General features: G+C 40.0%; 1 protein-coding gene across 5 annotated transcripts in view; it reads right to left on the reverse strand.

The window, feature by feature from the left end:
• Positions 1-5,854: 5,854 nt before the first annotated feature.
• The window catches only part of CAPN5 (calpain 5), a 63,052-nt gene continuing 47,016 nt past the window's right edge, over positions 5,855-21,890 (reverse strand). For all 5 annotated transcript variants that reach the window (XM_072401678.1, XM_072401669.1, XM_072401698.1 and 2 more), the window contains exons 4-13: positions 19,034-19,242; positions 16,576-16,768; positions 15,863-16,056; positions 15,096-15,173; positions 14,706-14,901; positions 13,680-13,802; positions 13,117-13,313; positions 11,722-11,843; positions 11,183-11,319; positions 5,855-9,113 (exon numbers count right to left, since the gene is read on the reverse strand). In XM_072401678.1, coding sequence (XP_072257779.1) covers positions 8,931-9,113; positions 11,183-11,319; positions 11,722-11,843; positions 13,117-13,313; positions 13,680-13,802; positions 14,706-14,901; positions 15,096-15,173; positions 15,863-16,056; positions 16,576-16,768; positions 19,034-19,242 — 1,632 coding nt within the window. In that variant the 3' untranslated portion in view covers positions 5,855-8,930. The remainder of the gene's footprint in view (positions 9,114-11,182; positions 11,320-11,721; positions 11,844-13,116; positions 13,314-13,679; positions 13,803-14,705; positions 14,902-15,095; positions 15,174-15,862; positions 16,057-16,575; positions 16,769-19,033; positions 19,243-21,890) is intronic.

The raw sequence follows: 21,890 nt of genomic DNA on the forward strand, positions 1-21,890 counted from the left end.
ATGACAGACAGATACAGACAGTGACACAGGAGGAGGAGAGGACACTGTGCCCAGGAGCTTACAATCTAAGAGGAGGAGGAAGTATCACACAATCGGAGTGGTCATCTAGAAGTATGAAACGCTGTAAAAGTCTAAATCAGACATTCTCATTGAAGTTTCCTCCAGAGTTTGCCAGGAGTTCCCTGAGCTATGGCTGACTATCCGTCTGATGGTGTAATGACACTTGGGAGACAAGCATTAACCCAATGATTTTTTATACCAGCGGTCGCCAACCTTTCAGACCTCACAGGCCACTAAATTCAGAAATTCTAAAGCCCGTGGACCATTGATATAAATTTTTGTAAAAAGATAAATACATTTGTAAAGTAATGATCTTCCTAATGGTGCTGACAAGGACTGTGGCGGCTCTGATTCATTGATCAGCTCATGGTTAGGTGAAGTATTACTATTGTTACTATTATCATTAGTTGTATTATCTTTGGTATAGAAATGCAAAATATTTGTTTGCTTTGTCTCACTCATTATGGGTTTATTTTATTCTAAGACCAAACAAGAAATGATAGTTATCAAAGTCAAACTATTTGATGCCATTAAATATAACAATTAATGAAAATACACAGCTAAGGTCATACTTACCTAAAAGAGTATCTGAGAAATAAACAAATAAAATAAAACAATCGGATGAGAATCGGTATTGGCGGAGCAGGGTGACTGTTGTAATGGTGGAAACAATACTGAAGCGTACGGCTCGGCAACTTAATACTACACTGACGTCACGCTGCGCCTCCCTTGTTTTACCGTCTCTAGTACAGTTTGTGAATTTAGTGCAATATAAAGGATTGTCATTCAGAAAATAAGAATTTATTCGAATATTATTTTTGTTTTATTATTATTAAAACATAACAATTGCAAATAATGTCTAAATTTTCTTGTGGACCACTGGTTAGTGATCGCTGTTTTATACCATTCCCTAAGGATTGAATTCAGACCACCATGGTAAGAGGGACAATGCTCACAGTGATTATCAATTTAAGGGCATCTTTCCACATAATCTTCTTTTAGGGGTTCCTCATTATTTTAGATCTTCTTCAGGGGTAAAAAGGCTGCTCTAGGCGCACATAACTAATGGGGACAAATAATTGGAGTCTGCAGACTGCACACACATGGGCGTTCCCTAAACATTGATGGAGTTTGGCTTTACTGGTGCACTTTTGGTCTGTTCCTGTGCCATGGATTATTTTTCTTGGCTCACATATCTGTGCACACCTTGGTGATCATCACTTATAACCCGTATTATGCATGTGCACGGTGCCCAATCTCTGCCATGGCGGAGGTCTGGAGCAGGAATTATATACAGACTGAGAAGTTCTTTCCCTTGTGGCTCCGCACAGAAGAACATTTAGATAAAAGCGACGGACAAATTTTATTTTCCCACCAAATATTTTTCATGTTCTAAAACGATGACGGCGGCTTATGCAACACTTATGGATATAATTAGTTCTCATCTGGAACTGGAGAAAGAAAAAGGAGAAATTAGAAATGGTTTGTTGTAAAGACGTCAGATGCAATTGTAATAATTGGTGACGTGGAAATGACAACGGCTTCATATGATGAGAATTAGGATTTGCAGCTTGTGACTCGAATAATTCTCAGCGTCCTATAATAAAGAGAAATGTTTCTATTTTCCTGAACCGTACAGGACCGGTCACAGGTCAAATGAATGTTAACACTTGCAGGGGATTGTCAAAGGGTTTTCTTTTCCCAACAGGGACAATTTGCATGGGTTTTAATGGTGCCAAATACACCAACACTAACAACACAATTTATGTAAAAAAACAATTTGTTGCAATTTAATATACAATATTATAAAAAAACGTATCACAAAACGATAAATACTTGCAAAATGCAAATGATGACAATTCAGTAATCACATAAATGGTAATGATACACAATAACTTTTACAGTTCTTAACGCGTTTCATTAGAAGTACAGAACGTTTTTAGTACCGCATCTATGTGTTTGTTCAGATAATGGTTGAGGATGACGTTGGTATTATGTCATTCAAGCATTGATGCTGGAAAACAAGATTATTTGTTTAAAATCCATAACAGACACGAAGCAGTGAAAGAGTGACCCCAGAAGAATTAACAACTAAAAAACATAAACGTGCTCTAGTTTGTTCTAAATCTAAAGACAATACTACTAAAGGTGATATTTTATCTTTTTGTATTATATATACTGTGGTGCACTAAAAGAGACTACTATAAAACTATGGGGTCATATCACTCCCAACTGAACATGAAAGTCTGTGTTGTGGATTCTAAACAAACAAATAATCTTGTTTTCCAACATCAATGCTTGAATGACATAATACCAACGTCATCCTCAACCATTATCTGAACAAACACAGAGATGCGGTACTAATAACGTTCGGTCCTTCTGATGAAGCTTATTGGTGAAACGCGTTAAGGACTGTAAAAGTTATTGTGTATCATTACAAATTATGTGATTACTGAATTGTCATTGTTTGCATTTTGCAAGTATTAATCGTTTTGTGATACTTTTTTTTTATAATATTATCGTTATTTTTTTTATCATAATGTGTTGTTAATAGTGTTGATATTTGGCACCATTAAAACACAAGCAAATTTTCCCTGTTGGGGATAAGAAAACCGTTTGACATTTGTGAGTGCAATGTAAACAATTCTCCCAGAGAATCCTTCCAAAACTTCCAAGGGATTTAATAAAAATTTGCAGTCTGAACTTTGTTATAAATTCTGAGTTCTAGGGTGTGCAGGGCAGGTAAACCCAGCATTGGAAAACCTCCAGGTATATGTTAATATGAGGGGGTGCTGAGAAGTTCCTGGTTTTGCCCCCTTCCAGATGAAATAGAAAAATAAGTATGGGGGCATATGACAGCCTAATATCTTAGTATGTAACTGTGCAAATATCAAGTCTTTGTGATTCCTTAAACTGTTTTTTTATTTTAGTGAGAAGCTGTGATGGCACAAGCAAGTTTCATGTCGTTGGAGTTACGGGCCGCCATGAAGTTTTTGTTTCTCCAGGGAAAGTCAGCAAAGGACATTCACACTGAGATGTCCCAAACACCGGGGGAGAAGTGTCCTTCCTACAGCACTGTCTAAACCTGGATATCTCATTTCAAGACTAGGCATTTCACCATTGAAGATGAGCCCCACAGTGGGCGCCCCCCAACCTCAACTGACCCGGCAACCTGCGATGCTGTCCATGAGCTGATTATTGAGGATCGGCGAATATCCACAAAAAAGATCGCCCAGATACTTGACATCTCACGGGAGCGTGTTGGGTTTGTTATCACCACTATCCTAGACTTGTGGAAGCTTTCAGTGAAGTTGATGTTGAAACGTTTGAACAGTGATCAGAAGAAGGAACGAGTTGAAGCATCCAAAGCCGTTTTGGCCCATTTTGAAGCTGCACGGGACTTTTTGGCTAGGTTAGTGACTGAGGATGAAACCTGGCTCCACATCTATGATCCTGAAACCAAGACAGTCAAAGGAATGGCGCCACAGCGGATCCCTGTGGCCAAAGATTTTCCGAATCCAGAAATCAACCAAAAAACTCATGGCGTCTGTTTTCTGGGACAAAGATGGTATTCTGTTGGTGGACTACCTACCTCAGGGCTCTAGTATCACCAGACAGTATTATGCTAACCTCCTGGACCAGCTGAAGGAGGCAATTAAGATGAAACGCTGTGAAAAGTTGACCAGAGGGATCCATTTTTTGCAGGACAAGCCATAACTCTGGCTCTCTTCTTTATGGGCAAAGCCAGGAACTTCTCAGCACCTCCTCGTAATAGTAATAACAAATGTATTACCTCTTGTAGAGATCTTAGTGCTCCCATCGCAATACCCAGGTCTGTATCACCCATCACATAAATCTCAGTGCTCCCTAACAATACCTTTATCTGCTTCTCTCCATTAGGAATATTCCATCTTTATTCTGGCATCATCCAAGGTCACCACTTACTTTCTGTATTGGCTCAGAGATGACACAGCCATGTCAATCTTGGTGCCTCTTTAGATTGTGTTTGGGGTTACACTTGCTGAATAGTGATCAGCCCTGTTGCAAGGTACATAATTCAATTGACATAGATCATTTAATATATCATTAGCATAATAATAAGCAAAGGGGGGCAGGGAAGGCAAAATTTAGAAAAATTCAATGTTTGATCAGTTTGCATATTTTTTTCTTCCAGCAACAATAATGCATGTAAATACATTTCTGCTTTCCAAATCCACCACCATGTACAATTGTTCTGCATCTGCAATGCTTTTCACTTTATCAGAAACTTTTTCATATCTAGGACAATTTTGCAGCAGATTTATTTGTCTCAGTAGTACACAGTGCCACCGTGTGGTCATCTTCATTATAGCCACTGTTCAATGAGTATTGGAGAACACAAACTGCCAGTAGTCAGCCTGTCCTACTAATCCGCAGGCTTGCCCCAGGTAATCAGTTTTCAAGTGTGGTTTCAAGTCATTACATAGCAGAACACATTAAAAATCCATAAATATTTATTTTTTTACCTTTTTTAAATATCAGTACTACTAACTTCCTGCAGCCAGTACCTATCTATGCGTTTCAGCAATCTCTGTACATTATATCTCCAAAGGGGATTCTTTTAGGTTATTTCAGAACTGTGATGAGCAGCAGCATTCTGCAGGCCCAACCTCTCCCATTCAAGTGAATGAGAGCAGATGGGACCTTCTTTTGTACATGCTCCAGCAGATTGTGGCACAGTTTGCAAACATGACATGTGGCAGCACAGGTGTGGCCTGAAGATCTGCACTGTGGCTGCAGCCACTTGCAAATCTTGTTCCATGCATGCTTGTTGGAACTCGACTTGCAGTGAGTCTTCTGTAACACTTGGATTCTAAGTCCACAGCTTTCTCCTCTGACAGCTAAAGGGGTTGGTGAGGGAGGCAGTGTTACAGAATCCTCATTACCTTCCTCCCTGTCCCCTTCAGCTCTGGGAGGAAGGCATTATAACAGACTAAGTACGACTTGATAAATGAAGTGACTTGACTTGGAAGAATTCTTGGTGACTTGAGACTTGACTTGGGACTTGGTGTCAATGACTTGGGACTCCACTTGGACTTAAAGGGTGACAACTTAGTCCAACCTCTTGAACATGCATATGCTGGGAGTGTCTGCATCAAGAAAAGATTAACAAGGTGACAACAATTGGGAGACAACACCCATATTCACCCATCTTAAAGTATTTTAGTTTTTGCTACATTTGTCTATCATTCACATATAATTTAAATTTGATGAACACCAATATGTGCAAAAATACTAAACAGGAGGTTTTAATTGAAAAAAATAAAATGCATCATGAGGGATGGCTATAACTTTTTTTGCCCATCAATTCAGCTTTATTTCCATGCACAGCCATTGGAATCCCTGCACATTGCTCATTTCAATGCATAATAAAATGAAGACATTCTGCCACCTAGTGGCCAATTATGAAAATAGCACAGCAGCTACAATAGTAAATGATGAATCTTTTAACAAATATAGATGAATTTAAGTTAAATGGGCTGGGGAATCATTTAGAAATGTATTCATGTAAATTATTTTATTATTTTGCCAATAAAATTAAAATACAGCCACCTAGGGGTCCTAGTATGGATACCACACCATTTGATTGCCATTATGAGTTTGCTCACCTGACAGGTCCACTTGATTTTTACAAGCTGATGGGAGCGTACAATGTACAATAGCACCAACAGCATCCCATCCCCCATTGCATTGCAAGTTTTTTTTTTTTTTGTACCTATGACCCGTTTAAAATGAGACAACCAACCAATCAGAATGGTGGAGATAGACGTTTAATAGAAAGGTATCTCCGTCACACATTATCCTGATTATAAAGTGCTTATCTGTAAACATACAAGAATAATCAAAAATAGAAAAAAGTTTAATCGCCAACAAAAATACAAAAAAAAAAGAAAACAACCAAAAAAAGAAAACAACCCACAAACCCAAATCAAATTTAAACGCACACTGAAATCTTACAATAAAAACAGCTTTAAAATCATGACATTTTCACAGATGAATCTTAAGACCTGAAATGAAAAAAAAAAAACATTTGGCATTTTGGACCTGGAAGAGGTGATGAATATTTGCAGACATCAGAGATATGGCTTCAAACTCTCGCAGGCACGTTGGGGCGACGCAGAAATGTCTGAGGGCGCCCTCTATTGGAATCACATGGATTTATAAAGAAGAAGAATGGGGGATGAGGGAGGTCGGCAGCCTTAGTACCAATTTTATTGCACATTCACCATACAATGTCCTCAGGATTACCCTGTTCAATGCCCTTTAGATGCCAGGACACGAAAGGCTCATACCCACAGAAATGTAGATACTGCAATGATAGAGCTCAACAATTAACTCCTAATGGCACTCCAAACTTGCACTGCAGAGCAACACACTACTTTATGTTGCTGCTGCACCATAATGCATGCCATGCATTGTACTAAGTATTGGATAACTCAGTGTAATAGCGCCCCCTTGGACCTCCTTGTAGATTACATCACATTTATGCCTCCAGCCTCGTCCAAGACCAACCCCAGCCTGTGACTGGATAATCAAAGAGCATCAGAATGAGAACATTTTCCTGTCTTCCTCTTATTGGCACATTTAGATATAACAAGCAGAAGTTAGGGCCACCATCTGGGAGGAAAGACAGGGGCTACTTTTATACCGGGGCCACTAATCAAGCTTGACTTCTGCAATGCTGGAACTTTTAGACATTGGGGGCCCAGTAAGAAGTTTCTGATGTCAGCCCTGATAGAAATAGTAAATTCAGCCTTGGTATATTCTCTCCTCCAATCCTAACACTGTTGTGCAGGGAAATACAAGAGGCGGGTATTATGGCACATCCACGACATATAAAATATATCCAAAACCAATGACAAAACTGATCTGTATTCCAGCTTAACAGCCCTAAGATGTGGGGGCTGCATTAGATTTCTATTCTTCTTCGATTTTGCATCCTATCCTGTCCTGGGGTATCTTAGATTGTAAGCTCTTCTGGGCGGGGTCCTTTCCTCCTCCTGTGTCTGTATCAGTCTGTCATTGGCAACCCCTATTTATTTTACAGCGCTGTGTATAATGTTGGCGCTATATAAATACCGTTTAATATTAGGGTGACAACGCTCGGAAACAGTACTGTATCTATAGAGAATCAGGGCGTTGTCACCCCGGGGCAGGGAGTGGGTTACAGAACACAGAAGGGGATTAGCTTACTGAATATCCAGGCAATTTTTTAATTATAACAAGATGCTTCCAATGGTATATCTAACAGACTAAAAGAGAGAAAATATATATATAAAACGTTGTTGTGGTTTACATACACTTTATTATAGTGTTTTATAATTACTTTCTGTGCAATAAAGCCATCTTCAGTCATTTATTTTGTATCAGTGAGAGGGGCACATTGCAGATTTCTATTACGACTGTATTTCTACTTTAGAGTGGGGGGGAGGTATATATTATCGGAACTGGAATCCAAGTTCCAACCCTACCTCTACAATATATTTCCTTTTTGGGGATTCGTCCCATCACTTTTTCTTATGATGGGAAATGAGGGGAAGACTTGGGAAGGGGGGCGGTTGATTTATAGGTCTTTGCTGCTCCATCCAAAATAATAGAAACGTAGGCTGGAGTTGAGCTTGAAGAAGAACAACGGCCACTATGGCGGCCAAAAAGTTAATTCTTCCAGGCAAAGGGCATTGCATTGAGGGTAAAACAGCTCCAAGACACCTTTATAGTGTAGAGATGGCCATTGCAAGAAAAGTTGGAACACATTGTACCCCATATTGTTCCTAGAAGTCACTTGCCACCCCCCACCCAGCCCTGAATATTAAAAGAAAGATATATAGAGTATAATCTGGCACCAGTAAATCTTCATCATGCCCATTCATTTTCATACCATGGCAATGACGTTATAGTTTTGGCTAAGCATGCTGCGTAACATTCATATAGGCATCTGGTTATAGGAATTCATACACTGAACATGAAACGGTCATCCAAGCAATTTGGTCTAGAGAAAGAAACAGATATGGTCTATGATAAATCAGATTGGTCACTTTATATACTCTTTTAAAGAAATGTCCTAGGGGCAGAGAAGTCTTTGCAAGATCACATTAAAGGTACAGATCCAACGATGACTTGGACCTGATTATTTTTTTCTGTTGAAGTGCCAGTGAGATTACCTGGCCAGTGGTTTTACCTAAGGATATAGACATTGGCATCCAATGAGACGCGCTTTTATGGTGAGATTATAGAATGAATTGAGTATTTTGAATGAGGCTACAAGTGTATTGATACACGAATTGAATACACGAATGAACCAGGCTATACAACTTGTGCCAATGCAAGCCATCCAATCTTAAAGCAACATGGATGCACAATTTGGTACCGGACTCTGGACCCGTATAGGAACCCAAGTAGGTGGAAGAAAATGGATATCATTGATTAGTTCCAACACTGTCCTATAACGAATATAAAACTTGTTATTGATACAATCTTAACACATTGATATGTTACCAGTAATAAATTCTTCCTATAGTAGATACATTGTTAAACAGAATTTCTTGATAAGACCTGAAAGAACGAGGACACAAGATATGGCGTGTAGTCATTGTCACTGACTGAGATTCCCTGTAAGTGAATTTGTTTTGGCTTTGAGAAGCACACAGACCCCATGCTGGAAAGGTTTACCATGTGGCAATAGAATATCGGTGTGTAGCCTAGGGCATGAGCGGACACACCAAGGTGTCCACCGTCTGTTGGCGCGACAATCCTCAGTTTTCCTAAAGGCACCCACTTCGGAGATGGCTGTCCGGTGGTAATGGCACGTGGTGGTTTGGGCAGCGCTTAGTTTAGACGCCGGTGAGGGTGTTGCAGGAGAACAGAACCAGCTGGATGGATCCGGAGACCTGAGGATTGGATTTGTTGCTCTTGTCCTGGAGGGGGAGGCTGTGTTGCGATTGCTGATTGTTGGCTTCTGCGGAAAGGACCACCTGACCCATGAATTCATCCTTCACTATGTTGTGATTCCATACCTGGGAGGAACAAAATATTGGAAGACTTAAAACACAAATACAACCCACAAAACACACCCCCAGGATCGGGCATAGCATAAGACTTATTTCTCCCCACCCTCATATGTGATGATACCAAAGTCAGGAGCCCAGCACAGGCATCACATAGGGTCAGAGATTAAGTCCTAAGTCCTTTAAAGTTCCAAATGTTGACATGGACATTATATGGGATTTTCATTCTACAGCTTTAGGTGCACAAAGGCTACCAACATCACATCCAAGATGGCGGAGTTGAGCAGCAGTCTTGGGGCTTTTGGCCATCTACAGAAGGTAAGCTTTTACAGATAAGTAATAAAATAGGTTAAGTTCATATATTATACTTTTTTGTTGTAATTAGTTGATTGACAACCAGATCTTTTTACATTAAGGCCATCACTCGCACGGCAATTCAACGGTGCCATGCACCTATAAAAGGACAACTGTACTTTTGTACAATTACAGTATTGGATATCAGTCCACCACCCTGTTGGACCCATGGGGAGCCTCAAAGCCACCATTGTAAATTCTCCTGGCTGGTCCTGTATTTCTCTCGTTATGTCCTATGAAATGACTATATATTCTGAGGACACAGACCACCTCTCCACAAACTACCATGCATGTGCAGAAATTGGACATTCTGGGAAAATTTGCTGAAGAGGCTGTAGGTACCACATCAGCTGCAGAGTGCATTTACCAGAAGCATATATACAGGTAGTCCCTGAGTTAAGGACATCAAACATACGGACGACTCCTAGATGGGAAAAGGTGATTCCCTACTCCCTCGTGTGCAGGATGGAGGCTTGATGGGGAGGAGGGTAGTGGTTTACATGACTTGTAGAAGAAATCTTTTGCTAAACACAGTTGAGGTTGTGGGTGATCTTAAGGACTGAGCTCTTCTGCAACATCTTGTAACTATTTAGTGACCAAGACAAACTCTGTAGTTGTTTCTTTTTTGCATATCAAAACACAGCTTGCTCCAGAAGTTAATAATTGTCTAGCTGACAATTATTAACAAGTGTAACTGACACTATGCTACCTAATAATATGTTGAGACAAACATCTGTCCTAATTGCACTTATTAAAATAATGTACGTGTTCCGACTTACATACAAATTCGACCTAAGAACAAACCTACAGTCCCTATCTCGTATGTAACCCAGGGACTACCTGTATTTGGCATTTATATTCCAGTTTTAACAGTCCTTGGATGTGTTGGCTGCAATTGTTTACTTTTTTGCAGACTTTTAATGAAGAAGGAGGATGGGGTTTAACATTTTAGTTCAACCTACAAAAATTATAAGGACAATGTAACGTCTTCGCTGTAAGGTCTGTGAAAATGTGGAATCGGCTTCCCCAGGAAGTAGTTTCAGCAACTCCTATAGATTGCTTTAGGAAAAAGCTGGATGATTTCTAGAAGCACAGAATATAACTGGGGAATAAGGCTTTAAAGTAAACATAACAGAGACTGTTGATCCAGTGAACATCTGATTGCTTCATGTACTGAAGAAGGATTTTTTTCCCCTGTTGAAGCAAATTGTACCGGGGTTTTTTTGCCTTCCTCTGGACCAACTATGCCCATAGGGTTTTATATCTGGGATATGTTTATTTCCCCAGTGGTTGAACTTAATGGATTAACGTCTTTTTTCAACCTGACTAACTTTGTCAAGATCGACAAGTACTAATCTTTAGTGGTGGAAAATAGTGTAAGTTTAATTTAATTGACTTGGTCTGCCAAAAACATTATATATATATATATATATATATATATACACACTTTTTTTTCAAACCTTCATGTCTTCCTTTTTAAAAATAATATTGAACTAGCAAGCTACACATTCAAGCCCCACTATACAATCTCCTTTGGATCTAGCAAAACCTTTGCAGCACAAATCACTGCCTGATAAACCACAAATACATGAACTGTGTGGGCATTCGTTTATATAAATTTATTGATCACACAGTAATCCCAGGAGTGATCCTGGATATCCAAACTCTCAAAATGATTAAATGTATTATTCTCCATTGGTACACATTAATCAGCTGATCTTTACCTGTACAATAATAGGCTGTCCGGGTTTCTTACGGTAGAACAAGCCTTTGACATCAAATTTAGGAGCCAAAGTGTCCTTTATGACCGGAGATTGGACCTTGCTCCCTTCACAGCTAATAATGACGTAGGGGTCAGCACCTGATCAAGAGTTAAATAGAAAAATCTGTTAAAATAACAATAATAATAATTACACTTGACTGTTTTTCTGTAGCTTAATACAATGTAAATAAAGAAAAATGGAAATCCATTGGTCTTAAATGAATATACCCTGCCACATTTTTCCCTTTAAGTACCATTATCCTCGTGTGTTAGCTTTGTGAATTGAGCCTAATGTCACATTACATTGTATATTGTGATGATTATTGTATCACAGTATAATTATGTGTGTGTAATGTTCATGCTGTATTATATCGTGCGTTTCAGAGTGATATTATTGCAGAATTTATTATTATTTTTATTATTATTATTACACAGTATTTATATAGCACCAACATATTACACAGAGCTGTACATTGTTGCAGTATACAGCCATCTTATTACCTCCATCGGAATCTTGTTTTTGAAGTCCTGCAGCACTGACCACGTGCACCTGAGACACCACCTGTGGGTACCCGCACATCCCGGACCAGCACGTCTTCCGTGGCTCATCTAGTACCAGCTCACTACACAAGAACAAACACAGTCAGTCACATGTGTAATGATTAGAGATGTGTTTGACTTTTCAGAGATCAGTTAAAAAAAGCTGGATATCCAAATGGAAAATGTCTGATACGTGCCAACAGTGACCTTGTGTTTGCATAAATCCAATAGGGACTAACCAGTCCCTAAAGCATACACAGAACTTCCAAAGCTCCTGAACACTTCTCAGCATGATGAAGTTGCGTGCCCATTTATTGGTCCCTTTAAGGATAGGGAAAAATGATGTAAATCTAGAACAAGATAGAAAATTCAGGATTCCAATTTCCCTTGGGAGGATGGTGGGTCATCTCCTGTTGCCAAAAAGCTCGGTTCTAGTGAGATGGGGTGACTATACCCTGCCAGATGTATTTGTTTGAGAACCAATGGGCAGGTTTGGTGCCCATTTAAGAGGGAATTTGAAGTCACATAAATACTTGAAGAATGGGAGGTTTGGGGTACCAAGGAAAGATGGAGATGTAGTGTCCAAGGTATTGGGGTTGGCTGGTCTGGGGTCCCTCTGAGAGCTACTAGGAGGGTGAGAGAGTTCTCAGCAGCATGTAGCTGAACTACCTTGCCGAGAAATTGCTGGAGAGAAGACCCATGTAAGGATATTTTAGAACAGGAGCCCATATGAGCTGTATTCAGGACTTTCATACAAGTATTGCGCCATCTCCTACGGACAGGACGGAGCTCCCTCAGATGTCTGATCATAGTCATGAGATACTGGCTTCAGTCTAGCTCTATGGATACACAGTACTACAAGTTAATTTTGCTTACTTTTACAGATGCTATCCAGATTGTGAAATGGATTACCTGACACTTATTACTCCTAATTTGAAAAAAGAAAAAAACCAAACCCCCAAAACCCTGAACATTCCCTTGTGCTGAACCAGAATAGAGAACTAAGGAATGTTTTAGAGGCTCCTAAGGAAGCGAGTGCTACAAAGTTATGTAGGAGACCAGTTGGCCCAAGTATAAAATACATAGAATCAAGGTGGGTAAGGAGGGGCAATCTTGCCAAGAAATGTACTAAATAGGGAGCCTACAGGATCAAGAGAAACTGACAGTGAGGTTCCCTACTGCTCTGAAGAGCAGTAAGAAGAAAGAACGATGCTGTGAGTTTTCTATAACCAACCCAACATTGGGAATATCATTTCTCTATCTCCATTTGTGTACTTGGGTGAGTGGGTACCATTGCCCTTTGGTGGTTTTATATTCTCCACACTGGAGGAGCAGCATGAAAGCCAAGGTTCTTACCAGCAATTTGAAGGCACATCACTGAATACTCGGAGGAGGAAGTCTCCCGTTAGTCCAGGCTCAAAGGTGGTGGGAATAATGACGTAGCGACCTTCTTTTAGCTCGATCCTGGAGAAGACACTGCGGGAGTTTATGTAGATAGAACTGGCAACCTTCGGCTGGATGGAGTGCATGCGGTACTTGCGGTTCAGCTCCACCTGCCAGAAGAAGACATGTTAGCCCCACCCAGGTCAATCAGAAGCAGTGATAGATCGCTATGGATCGTTATCCATTGTGACTTTGTGGTGTAACTCTTTCCACCATTTTTGGTGAAGTGAAATGGGACCTGCTGGGTCCAAATGGTCTTTGGACACGCTAAGATTTTCAGTTGTGTTCACCTGGCCATGGCCCTGTTTTAAGCTGGTTTGCCTGCTTGCCTGGTTTGTCTTGAAGGAATTCTTTATATAGTACTATGGTTGGTGACCCCATAATGATGCAGATGCCCCTGATAAAGACAGAGGTGTGGGACAAACTATGGTATTTTTCTTTATTTACAGAATGGAATATATGAGGACATTTCTCACCCTAAGCACATCAAAACCAATAGCCAGATTTTCTGCTTTTCCATCTTTCCGTGTGGTCCTTTTGGTTTTCTGCTGTAGGCAAATGAGAATTTCATCCTCTGGTTTCTTCACATCAAACACAAACTAGAAAAACAAGATAATAAAGATCAACCTGTGTGACTTGAGTCACGGTACTAGTGAAGATAAATGTTTAACTCCAGGAAAAATGCTAAAGACACTGATGAAATACATACATTATATATATATATATATATATATATATATATTTTTTTTTATTTGAAAATCCCATTAGAAAAAGAATATTGGTTTATACTTGGCTCACACCCATAGATGGCCCTTTGTCCTTATGTAAAGTGTATAACAAACGTTTGCCATCCGACATTATTAGAGTTTGTTACACACTCTTCCAGAGCCATCTACTGGTAGCCAACATTAAAGCATAAAAAATAATTTAAGAGAAATAATTTTAGTGACTTATCATAACAATTCAAAACTACAAAATACTTTAACTCTCAACAAAGGGGGGAAAATTATAAAAATAGATTGAGCCTATGGGATTGTACTTTTTCACTTTTAAATAAATGTTTTAAAAATAACACACCGTGGATGTATTTATTCACATTCATTTTTCTAGCAACTCTGATGATTGTAGTTTTTAATATTTGCAATGACGGACACATTTTGTAGCTTAGGTTTATACTCAAGTTAATGTAGATTCTTTTTCTTTTTTTCAGTATAGGGTACATAGGAGTACCTACCAGGACTTGTACACCCAGTACAAATATTTACTCCAATGAGTTGTCTCCAGAAAAAGAGGGGATTTTTTTTTAATTGTTTTTTTAATTTGAATTGGAGTTTGGATATACTAGAGAAGGATATGACTATGCCAACTTTTGGTCTTGGGCTACCATTGGGGAAATTACTTTTTCTTGTCCCAGAGATGCAGCAGGTAGTGTAAAGAAAGTTGTGTGAGAGGAATACTCTTGTAAGTTTTCCCCTAATAAACTATATTTGGTCATTTCTCACCTGGGGGTTCTGGAGAAAGGTGGTCTTATTATTGAGGCAGCCCCCCGACCGGTTCTTCAGTGGGTCTTCATGCCTGATCCATGAACCCCTCAGCACAGCCTCCTCCCAGGTCTTATGAATACTTAAATAAGACGTATTTATGAGCCTACACATGATGATGTCGGTGTAATACTTGCAGAAATCTTCAAATGTCATCCTGAAAAAAAACAAAACCCATTAACCCTTTCAAGTACCCCACTTCAGGCTATATAAACAGTATATTCCCAGTTCACACATCCATAGTGTAGTGCCCATGTACTAAAAATCAAACCAACACATAAAATGGGCTGATGGTATGTTTGGGTTCTTTGTAGTTCCTTTAATTTGCTCCAAATGACCTTCCAGACTCACCAGAATTCCCCATCGTCCTGCACCGTCATCCCGAGCTTTTCCCGCTCGCTCTTGCTCACTTTTTGCCATTCTTCTGAGCTTTGGAGGGAAAAGACAAAAAAGGTGCATTTGTGTATCAAGAAAGTGTGACATGAACATCATCATTCTCACCCTCAATGTTTGTGTTATCAGACAACAGTAGGACCTGTGCAAAATTGGCTAGCGGACCCTTCCCCTTTCCCATCTCTTTTTTGTCGTCCCGCTCTCTCTGCCTCTTCCCTTCTTTATAGTCAATAGGTACTTGCAGTCCTCTGCCAGAAGGGGCCACTGCAGCAGCTCGCACATTGTACAACATGCACCACAAGCTGACGGCAGGCTTGCAGAAAAGAACCAAGCAAGTTGCTACAAGGGCCCCTGCTGGTTGAGGACTGTCCGGGGGTCCTTGTCCAGCTGCATACACTGCACTGTTAATTGTTTCCATTGTGCGGTATAAAATGTAAAAGTTTGCTCTGATCAGGCCTTCCTTCCTGGTTTATACCACTCAAGGTATTTTTTGCTATCTGCACCACACTTGGTAGCACTATGCTGGTCTCTTCCATCAGCCTTAATCTTTCTGCATTGCACAGAGAAGCAAAGAGACACAGGGCAAGAAAACAAAGTTTTTCTCTGGGGGGGAAAAAAAAAACAAAAACAAAAAAACGGGAGGACAGGTTAATTTTGGCTATTTTGGCAACTTTATTTTGGCTAATAAAATATTGACACCTACAAACTCTTTGCCAGTCACTTACCTGTCACTCCACGGCCCGTTCCATTCCCGTTCACCCCATGGATTGCGCATTCTGATCATGTCCAGCTTCTCCGACTTGAAAAAAGCCAGCAGCCCATGGCCCAAGCGCACTTTCCGTACATCGGTCACAGCGTAAGCGTGGCCTTTCACCAAACCACAAGCCAGCCGGGCTTCCATGTCAGCCGCGGAAGTTGCCTAAAAAAGAAATGGCATTTCAAAGATATTAAAGTACATTTTTATGATGGCTTTGTACAGATTAGTGCATCAGCTCTTGCTGTATAGAGACCATAGTGCAACTGATATAGACTGTAGGTTTCTAACAGCTAAGAAACATCTCCAGTGTGTTTATATTAAAAGGCTACAATTTACAGTGCTGCCCTTTCTTTCTGAAATATAAATGACCACTATATGGTGTCATCAGATCGTATATTCGACAGCATGCTGAAAATCAGACACAGCAGGAATATATTACTGTGGGATATGTGAATGCATTTCCAATTATAACTCATTATGTATGAGCACTCATGACAGGTTCCCTTTAACAAGCTCAGTAAAATGCATTTTCAGTGTCTAGACCCCCTAGTTTTGATTAGAAGTGACATTTCTATTTATAAGCAGAGGTAAAAGCTTCTACCGGTATTAACACAACTTAGACAGCCGCTCCCCCGCTGGCGTGACATTTTTACATTTCTTCCCACTCTCTATTAGACCGACCTTGATGGAGCAGCTGATTAGACCTCCGCGATTATGCACTTTCAGGACTCGCTCGAAAAGTTCATTTCTCTTATTAGCGTCATTGATGTAATCTCCTTCAGACAGCTCGATGGGTTCAGAGACCCCGCCGGTGAAATCGACCAGGGCATCCGCTGTGTTTCCACCATCAAGAGCCTCGTAGCATCCAGCCAGCCTGGTTATAAGAGAAGAGATGTTTAAAGGGGGGAGAAGATAATTTCAATGTTTTAAAGGCGAATGCTGGACACATGCTGCTCAAAATTTGGGAAAATTGAGAATTCATGATCAATGTTTGATCAGTTTATTGGCCCGGAATTCCAATTCTTTGCCTGATCATTGGGCACTTTGATAATCAGTAGATGGAGTTCTCCCCACCACTCCTTCTGCTAACGATTGGGCCCCGCAGTATCAAGGTGGTAAATGGCAGATATTAGCAGAAGGAATTCTCCGGACAATTGGTGGTCAGGGATGGTGAAGGGTTGGCATTGATTGGGCAAAGAATTGGTTTGGTCAAGGTGGTAAATGGCATATATTGGCAGAAGGAGTTCTTCCGACAATTGGTGGTCGGGGACGGTGAAGGGTTGGCTTTGATCAACCAAAGAATGGGTTTGGTCAAGGTGGTAAATGGGAGATATTGGTCGAAGGAGTTCTCCCCACTATTGGTGGTCTGGGATGGAAAAGGGGTGGCATTGATTGGGCAAAGGCAACAAATGCAGATATTAGCAGAAGGAGTTCCCCCCATTATTGGTGGTCAGGGATTGTGAAGAGGTGGCATTCATCAGGGGAATAATGGGGCTGGTCAAGGTGGTAAATGGCAGATATTAGCAGAAGGAGTTCTTCTGAAAATCGGTGGTTGGGGATGGTGAAGGGTTGGTGTTGATTAGGCAAAGAATGGGGCTGGTCACGGTGGTAAATGGCAGATATTGGACGAGGGATTTCTCCCCACTATTGGTGGTCAGGGACAGTGAAAGGGTTGCCATTGATTGGGCAAAAAATGAAACAGGTACAAGTTTGTAACTGGCAGATCTACCCAAGTTATTGATTCTTATCAACCAGTGTTTGGCCTTCATAGGGTTGGCCATTTTTTTAAACAGAACAGGAAGGCCATGTTCAAACTGGTGGTGAGGTGGGGGTGTGGTGTACAAGGAGCTTCTATCCAAGGCAAGCCCATAGAAAATGAATAGCAGGGGCATTGAGCAGTTCAGTACCGCTCACTGTTCTTTAAGAACAAAACCTTTGGTGCAAGGTGCCAGTCACCAGGATTTCTTGCTTGTGCTGCAGGTCTGAACCTATCCTTAGATGCCATTTCAGACATCCAGTTGCAAACAGCCACTGTCCAGCACTCCCAACTGCCCCTTCTCCAAGTCATCAACTGCTTTGTCATGTAATTGAGTGAGGGTTGTATGGTTGAGTTTTGGTTCTTCTGTCATAGCAAGCGTATTGACTGATGCTACTTGTCACTTTCAGGAATTTCACCTCAATCCACCCCAACCAATTCCGTAGCCAAATGCAAATGCATGGACAAAACGGGAGCGTTGTGGAGCCTGCGGTGGAATGCTGCTGTTAGTAACAGGCCCGAAATGGCTCTTAGTGTGGTTTTAGTACTTTTTGTTTGGTCAATATAGGAGTGGCACATTGCTGGGCATGGTGCCAGGTCAACTTTTAGTCCTGGCAACTTGCATACATTGACTTTAAATTGCATAAGTCTAACAGTATATTGCCGATCTGATTATATCATAGATATGTTTTATGAATTTATGTGAACAAAAACTTTTTTTTAGATAAATCAGCATAAGTAAAAGAAATATAAGGTAATGCTTGGTCCTTTTTTATTGACTGTTTATTAGTGAATGCCATATAAGCTTATATGTACACTTCTATGCTGTCATTGACTTGCAGCTTCTAATACACACTGCAAAAAGATCACAGTGTGCAGTGACAGAATAGGCAATTTCAGTCCAGGGGAGAAGACAATATAAATGTGCAAGACCAAAGTAAAGGCTGTAGGGTATATTATAATAATTGCATTCAGAAGGCCAACACATAAGCAACCTTAAGAAGAAAAAAAATATATATTTTCACAAATTGTGAGTTACATTCTGTGGTTCCCTAAGATGTACAGTATATGCTATTGGGATGGAAAATGCTTTTCTTTATAGGTTTGTTTGACTTTTTGAGCCTCTGAAAACCCCTGACTTTAGGAATAGCAATAAAAAAAAACGAGACCAGGTTTTATCCATTATGTTCTCCATCCAAACTTATTCATTGCGGTCTGTTCCAATAGCGGGATTCTCTCTCTCTGCTAATCAAGGTCTGTGAGACCCAGAAGAGTTGGCATCATTGTATCCATAATGACGTCTAACAGATATCTTATCCTGGGATTGGTACATACAGTAAATCATTGTAACATAAAAGAAGCAACACTGAAACTGCTACGTACTTGGCATAAGCCTTCTCCACCAATGCGCACCACAGCTCATTCTTCTCATTGGAATGGCAGTAGATGAGCTGATTATTGATTGTCGGGAGTCGATCATCAATCACTACGTCTACCCATTCGCCAAACCGCCAGAAATGGAAGTGAAAGATCCCAGCGTAGTTTTCAGGCTTTTCTGCGCTCCATTCCTGCTCCTTCCAGTTGGGAATCACCTGAGGACCCAAAGAAGGACACATGAATAAAACACACTAATACACAGCATATACAATGTGACATTGCCGATATACTCCAAATTCCATAAGAAAGGTTTCCAGCACCTTGTTAAATCCGTGCCATGATGAATTACGACATAAAGTGATCCCAACCCAATACTAGCAAGGTGTGGCCAATGAGAGATACAAATACAGAGATTTTACTCTATCACACATAATCATTAAACCTACAATGTCTGAAATCTGTTTCCTTCCAAAGCAAAACTCTTCCACCCCAGTAATGCAGTTTTTTATAGAGCTGATTAATGAACCATTTGTCACCAAATTCTATATTTATCACTGTGCTCGGTCAATCATTGACTGGTGATTTAATAAGGAAAAGAGTGCAAGAAATTAACCTAGAGCAACCAATCTAAATGATTCTCCAAATTATGATGCCAGGGGTGGTATCTGTTCATAGGTAATACGTATACTGTAATAGTTTTATTAAAGAAAGTCTGAACATTCGTTGTCTCTTGGGGAGTTCATTAATACCACGACTATAATTAAAAATCTCTAAATTATTATATACAGACAAACATAAGGTGCGCTCTTTATTCCCAATCACAGGCTTAAAAGTAGTCAGGTGCTGCAGATATAATCTGTCCTTACGCCATAATAAAAAGCAGGCTGTGGTTATAGATGGAAGTCTTATAAGTCATGACAAATGCCTTGGTTACAAGTTGGCACGATACCATACGTATTCCGGATCTGCTTCTTCCTGCACAGATTATCATTGACAAGATTTGTTACTCCCAGTTGGAGGATGCGGCCCTTGGGGACAGCCACATCTGCCTCCTGATGTAATACAACTCATTCATTAATCAGCATGAATGGATGTAATTCTAACCTAAGGGCAGGTCTGCTAGAGCCATCTGGCAGGAGAAGAGTTAATTCTTATAATGAGCTAAGTGACTAATGACATACCTTACATATGATTGTATTATTATTTCAATTTTAATCCCAGGATCTTAACTCGCAGGCAAGCTCAACTTTGTAAATTGCAAAAATAAGGTAACATTCAAAGTTTTTAAAAAAGCAGAAACTGTTTTATGATTAGATTGGAGGAGGTTATAAGCTTTTAAAGATTGCTGTGTGTAGAGCCAGCAATATAGCTGCAAGCACCACTGTGCAGGGCGGAACACCATCGTCACCCTGAAATTCTGGATTGACCACCCTGATTTGATGAACAAAAAAAAAAATGCCGTTTTACATTTCCCCCAAGCCTGCTGATTGAACAGGGGAGGTTGAGGAAGTTATTCCTCCGTTCTCACATTTTGTGCAAAGCAATGGGAACCACAGATGGAACCCTTACCTATTGATCAGGGTTCAGGTGCATGCTGAAAATTACCTGCCTCCTATAGGGTAATGCAGAACTTAGGGGAATGCATATGCACCACCAGCAATGGAGTTGACAGCAGCATCAGCATACAATGGGTCTGATTTAATAAAGCTCTCCAAGACTGGAGGATATAGACTAAAATGGGAGAACCTGGGTGATCCAGCAAACCTTGAATTGATTTGGTCCAGTATTGAAAACATGATTTTTTAAAAATCCATTTCTTGTTTGCTGGATCACCCAGGTTCTCTAATGATAGTCTATCTTTTCCAGTCTTGGGGAGCTTTAATAAATCTGGGGCAATGCGTTGATGTTTGATCAGCAGGAGCACATGTGTGTATACAAACATGTGTATGCATGCAATTGTTCTATGTATAATACCAACTGCCCACATGCTGGCGTGGGACCAATAATTCCAGGGACATCACTCACTGCGAAATTGATGGCCTGTAAAGTCTATTAATGTGTCACCTATGGATCTTTTTGGGATATTATAATTTTTAACCTTTCCATGCCCTGCAACATAAATAAATAGCAGCTACCATTCAGGGTTTTTCTTGGGGGTAATTTAGTTGTGGTGTGTGTGCAGAAAATGCAAAAAATTGGCTCTGGAAACAAAATTATTTATTTATTTTCTTTTACTAAGACAACAAAAAAAAAAAGGATTTGGCGATCTAGCTGAAAAAAATATTGGGTTACCAAGGCTTAGAACACATCAGATCAGCTGATAATGTTACTGTAGAATCACCAATTTGATTGATATTCAGATTGGACAGAAGTCCCAAAACATTGCATACTCATACAGGAAATTCAACCCTTTTAATTATTTCAATCGTTTTCCCAGATAGACATCGACCGGATTGTAAGCTCTTTGGGGCAGGGTCCTCTCCTCCTCCTGTGTCACTGTCTCTATTTGTCTGTCATTTACAACCCCTATTTAATGTACAGAGCTGTGCAATATGTTAGCGCTATATAAATTCTGTTTATTATTATTATTATTATAATAATATTAATAAGATATCAGAATCTTTATTGGCTATACATTTGATTGGTATTTACCAACACACCCAATTTAAAATTAATTGGAACTCAGAAAAAAAGGTAAATGGGAACTGACAGTTTAAATTGATGAGAAACTGGTTTGGGAATGAAAATCTACTCATGTGTATTAGTCTTAAAAGTACCCCCATCATACACCAAGGTGACCACAAATACAGCAACCAAGACTTACGGTGATAACATAATACAATAATAACATTTGCAAGAGATA

Source organism: Pyxicephalus adspersus, chromosome 1 (assembly GCF_032062135.1).
Source record: "Pyxicephalus adspersus chromosome 1, UCB_Pads_2.0, whole genome shotgun sequence".
NCBI classification, from domain to species: domain Eukaryota; kingdom Metazoa; phylum Chordata; class Amphibia; order Anura; family Pyxicephalidae; genus Pyxicephalus; species Pyxicephalus adspersus.